Consider the following 5,487-nt stretch of genomic DNA (forward strand, 5'->3'; position numbering starts at 1 on the left):
CCATTGGGACACGTCACCAGACCGGGTGGAAGGAAGATCATTCCCCGCCAAGGGGAGGTGGAGGCCCTGGAAGTGGAAGCGAGGACAGGGAAAGAACAGGGCCACTGCCTTGGAGGGTGGATGTTGAGTCATGTGCAGCCTTAACTGGGTCCCCCCTGGTGGACCTAGCGGGTCTGTGTGAGCCTTGGGGAGCTTATAGGTCAATGAAGAAAACACTCTACAGGATACTGGTGTTTGCCAGAATACATTCCCTGAAGCAGAAAGAACAGATCGAGGGTAATGATCATTTTTTTCATGTTCACAATACGTGTTCTTGAATTACTTTCCAGAGAGACGAAACAATTTATACCCCCACCAGCAGGAAGCGTATAAATTCCTATTTTACTGCACCCTCACCAGGGCTGGTTAAAAAAAACAAACAAACAAAAAAACAACTTTGCTAAAGGATGGGAGGCAGAGGGTGGCAACTGCTTCTTTTTTAAATTTATATTCCTTTGATCCTTAGTGAGCTTGGACATTTTCTTAAGCATATTCCTCACAAGTCACTTGCTTTTCCATTTTTGAAAACCTTTATTTCATGCTTTAAAAAGGTATGTTTTTGGGTGGGGATACCTGGGTGGCTCAGTTGGTTGAGTGTCGGTCTTCAGCTCAGGTCATGATCTCACTGATCTTGGGTTCAAGCCCCATATCCAGCTCTGTGCTGACAGCCTGGTCTGTGCATGGGGCCTGCGTTGGATCTTCTGTCCCCCTCTCTCTGCCCCGCCTCTGTGGGTGCTCTCTCAAAAATAAGTAAACACTTAAAAAGGATACATTTTTAAATAAGTTTTGAAGGAAAGCATAAGTGGCTGGTATTAAATTATTATTGTAGTGATGACAGTTTAACAGGAGTGGGAAGAAGGCTGTCCAGGGAGGCCAGCTCATTATTGGTCAGTGCAGGAAGGACAGGGAAAGGGCCCGCAGAGGTGCCAAGAAACTTGGATACATGTTAGGAATAAGAAAGTAGTATCTACTTGAATCTTTTTTTTTTTTTTTGAAGAGGGAGAGGGAGAGAATGAGTGGAGGAGGAGCAGAGAGAGAATCATAAGCAGGCTCCACACCCAGCACAGAGCCCTACTCTAGGGGCTCAATCTCATGACCAATGGTGAGATCATGACCTGACATCGAGTTGGTCACCCAACTGACTGAGCCCCCCCAGGAGTCCCTCTACTCCAATACTTAAATGTACATATTCTGCGGCACCTGGCTGGCTCAGTTGTTAGAGCATGTGACTCTGGATCTCAGGGACGTGAGTTCGAGCTTCACGCATACCCTAAGAGCCCGCTCTCTCATTTCTCAGTGTTATACCCCAGAGGAAAAAACTCATGCACACAGGATACACTTACGAGAGTGCTTACTCAGTACAGCACTGTTTCTACTCATGAACACATGGAAACAGCTCAATATTCAGTAAGGCAGAAATGTTGAGAATAATGTTTTATCTGTGCTGTGAAACATGAGCAGTTCAAAAGTCTGAGGTGGACAGATCCGTACTAAAACAGGAGAAACTACATATTGGTGAATGAAAAAGCAGGTTGCAGAACATTACATATGAAACAACATCATTTATGTAAACAAATACACAAAGTAATACTTGTGTGTGTGTGTGTGTGTGTGTGTGTGTGTGTGTGTATAATCACATAGAAAAAGGTATAGAAGGATTCACATGGGGCAGAGGAACTAAGGCCAGAACAGAACCAGAGCTGGTGACAATGAGATTTTGACGTCTCTGTAATGTTTTATTAAAAATGTCTCCTAATGACAAAGTATTTGTGTATGACTTACAGAGTTAAGGTTTCATTAAAGCCCTTATAAGAGACCAGGACACTTGGTCTAAAAAGTCTGGTGCTGGGCACCTGGGGGGCTCAGTCGATTGAGCATCCAACTCGATTTAGGCTCAGGTCATGATCCCAGGGTTGTGGGATCAAGCCCGCTGAAGATTCTCTTTCCCTCTGCCCCTCTCCCCTGATATCTCTCTCTTCCTTCCCTCCTTCCCTCTCTCTCTCTCAAATAAAATTTCAAAAAAAAAGAAACTAGAGTCCAGTGCTGGTTTCTATAGACACGTTGTTGTTGATGTTGGCACAACTTGTTGCGAAAAGCAGAGCTCGGCTCTGCCCTCCTGCCCAGTTGGGAAAGGCGAGGACTTTCACCCTGGAATTAGCCAAGACACAGGCTTTTTGGGGCACTTTCCTCAGAGAGAAAAATTCAAATCAAAGTCAGCAGAGAAGAACATCACCTTTGTTCCTATATTTGGAAGGAAAAGAAACATCCACACCCAGTAATGAGGACAACTAACAGGAGTGTCAGGCAGGCACTGGGGGGCTGGCGACCCCAGGTCGTTCCCAGCCTGCTCACCGAGGCCCAGCCTGGGGCTGCAGGGATGGGCTGTTCCCTCCCAGCTGAGCAGGCCTCGCAGCCTGTGGCACATGGAACCCCACAAAGTGGGCTGTTTATATGAGACTTTCTGGAGAAAACGTCTATAGCTTTTGTCAGCTATTTAAGGGATCTGGAACCCCAAAAGGTTGAGAATCACTGCCTTGGGATGACATGGTGTCACAGGCAGGCGGTAACTCAACATTGAGGTTTTCCTACAGGCTCCACAAGGAATCATGAAAACCTTAATGTCCATTCCAGAATTTAAAGGCACTTTTACTTTTAATCTGGTTGGACAAACAGCTGTCCAGACTGAGGGCTCCTCGCTCAGAGCCGCGGCTCCGCCTTCAGAAGCAGCGCGCAGGGGAGAGGAATCTTTGCTCAGCCAGTTCTGAGTCACCATAGCTAAGCCTCAGGCGGGCTGGGTGGCTTGAGCAGGGTCTCACTCCCAGCAGGTGGTGGAGCTGGGGCACACCCTGTAGTGTCCCTGAGAACTGTAGAAAGACTGTGTTCTGGCTTTCTGGACGCGCCTTCCATCCAGAGGCTTGGCAGCTCCTGGGACTTTAAAGTGTGCATTGATCGATGCCCCATTTGTATCCCTGCCCTCCTGACTAAAAATGCACCTCCCTCATCTTTCTTTCCTAACTGTGATTCCTGGTCTCATTAGGCTTTAACTAATGCAAAAAAGACTGCGGACCACAAGCCCTGGTTTTGTGAAAATTCACCTTGAGCCTTTGTTACCCAGCTCATGACCAGGACGGAGTTCTCTGTGTTTGTGACTTGGTTTCAAAGGCACTAGAACCTCAGACCCGCAGCGGTGGAAATACTGACCTCACCTACAAGTGCCAAATCACACCTTCCCGCTTGTTCCTGAGAGAGGACATCTTTCCATCAGAACTGCATGCCTGAGAGTTGCAAAGTCTTCCCTCTGTTCAAATGTGTCCCCTCTCCACATGTCCATCTATCCCTTTCCTCTGCCCTCCATCCAACTAAATGACCCACTTTATTTAGAGTGGGCCCTGCACGTCATGCGCCCATGTCTTTAGATGCACTATTTATGCCCCTTGGATGGCTCTTCACTTTTTTCTAGATAACTCCTCCATATTGTCAAGACTCAGCTCCCCTTTCTGAAATCTTCCCTGCTTTCCTAGAGGGGAAAAAATACACAATGCAATTCACTTGGTTGTAATAAAAAAATGAGCAAACTACTAATTTATGCAATGATGTGGATGAATTTCACTGACATAATCCGGAGCAAATGAAGCCAAGTATAAAAGAGAAGATCCTGAAGGATTCAGTTTATCTCAAATTCAAAAGCATGCAAAACCAATCTGGGGTGACAGAAGCCCAAATAATGTTGCTGCCGGGGTGGGGGCTGGGAGGGCTACTGCCAAGAAGAAGTAAGAGGGAGCCTACTTGGTGTTGCAAATATTCACATCCTATAAATATACAAATTCTATGAGTTGTACAATAAAGAATTGTGCACTTTACCATATGCATATTATTATGCAATGCAATTGTTTTTAATTTTAGAAAAAGGCCACCAGTGCCTCCCATTAATGAAACCAATTAGAAGCTAAAGGGCAAGGCACTGCTAGTGCAATCCCAAGGGTCAGCATCCCGGAGCCCAGGGCTGGGCAAAGAAAAGTAGAGAATGGGTTGGGGTGGGGGAGGGATAACTAGTGTGATGCTCAGTAAAAGTTTGCTGAGTGGGATAGCAATCATTTACACCTTAGCATAAATAAATATATCGTGTGCATGTGTTTCTAACAATGAGCTTTACTGGGCAGCAGTATAGAAATAAGAGAATACTGGGCACTTTGGCTATGAGAAATGGTGGAGCAAACTTCAAGAAACTCTTTGCCTACCTGACAGTTCTGCAGAAGATGCCCTGGTTGTGCGGCCAATAGTCTTAGAGTGAGCCCTTTCCCAGGGCTCAATTTCCTCATCAATGCCATAAGATGACCTAACACTTGTTAGTGATTGACAGCTGACAATGTTTTTCAAAAGTTTACCTCATTTAACCCTTTGCAACCCACTGAGAGTTGGTAAGGAATACAGATGGTCAGGGATTATTAGAAATAAAGAAAGTGAAGCTCATAACAAGAAAAGAAATGCAGAGAAAACTTGTCCACAATCCCAGAATCTCAAAGTTGCAAGGCCAGGTTTCTGAACAGGTGTTTATTGTTTTATCCACTTTGTTTAAACACACACACACCTACGCACACAGAAATCGGGTTAGATGCTTGCCCAAGTTTCTCTGGGCTTTAAGCATCTCTGTTCTCCATAACGTAGCCGCAATACATGAGAAGCAGCTTCCGTGTCAGGTACTGACCCTCTTGGCTGGGAACTGAAGTCCAGCTGTCTGTCACCTGCATCGCGGTGGCCTCGGTCACCCACACTGGTGGAGCACTCTGGCCCGCGCCCTGAGCCTGGCCAGCCTTTCCCATACAAGACTTGGTTTTTCTGTTGCCTCCCTTCCTCTGAGAAAGTCACTGACCTATAGCTAAAGGATTGTTAAAAACGTCCACCTCCATTCTAAATACCCCCTTACCGCCCCCAGATGCCCGGGATGGAACCGCGAAGCATCTAACAGGAAGGGAGCCAACCCCCGCCCCCACTTCCCGAGAATCTAAGAGTGCACCGTGTCCAGGTGTCTGCGGCGACTTCCTCGCCTTGCTGAGCTTGGAACGGGACGTCCGTCGGGGGCTGCAGCCCCGGAGCCAACCCAGTGTGGCCCTGGGGGTAACTCATCCTGCACCCCTTTCCACCGCCACCCCTGCCCGCTCTGCCCGTGGTCCCCATGGGTTTGAGAACAACACATCTGCGTTTTCACAGCCAGAGCCAGCTGCAGGCTGGGTGACGCCGCCCACTGCCTCGCCTCTCAGAATGTGCAAGGCGAACGGGCTAACGATGACCATCAGGGCCCCGGCGGAGCAGCTGGGGTTCGAGAGCCGTGGGGACCGTCTCTGCAGCCCCCTCCAGGGGCCCGGAACTGGCGCGGACCCGGCCGCGCTCCCCCGAGGCGAGGCCGCGACCTTCCGCCGAGGCGAGCCCCAGGCCGAGGTCGGCGCCCTG

General features: G+C 48.2%; 1 protein-coding gene across 1 annotated transcript in view; it reads left to right on the forward strand.

The window, feature by feature from the left end:
- Window positions 1–203: 203 nt before the first annotated feature.
- CIDEA (cell death inducing DFFA like effector a) overlaps window positions 204–5,487 on the forward strand; it is a 25,954-nt gene continuing 20,670 nt past the window's right edge. The window contains exons 1-3 of the mRNA XM_029921586.1: window positions 204–276; window positions 4,973–5,154; window positions 5,298–5,458. Coding sequence (XP_029777446.1) covers window positions 204–276; window positions 4,973–5,154; window positions 5,298–5,458 — 416 coding nt within the window. The remainder of the gene's footprint in view (window positions 277–4,972; window positions 5,155–5,297; window positions 5,459–5,487) is intronic.

Source organism: Suricata suricatta, chromosome 14, assembly GCF_006229205.1.
Source record: "Suricata suricatta isolate VVHF042 chromosome 14, meerkat_22Aug2017_6uvM2_HiC, whole genome shotgun sequence".
Classification (NCBI taxonomy): domain Eukaryota; kingdom Metazoa; phylum Chordata; class Mammalia; order Carnivora; family Herpestidae; genus Suricata; species Suricata suricatta.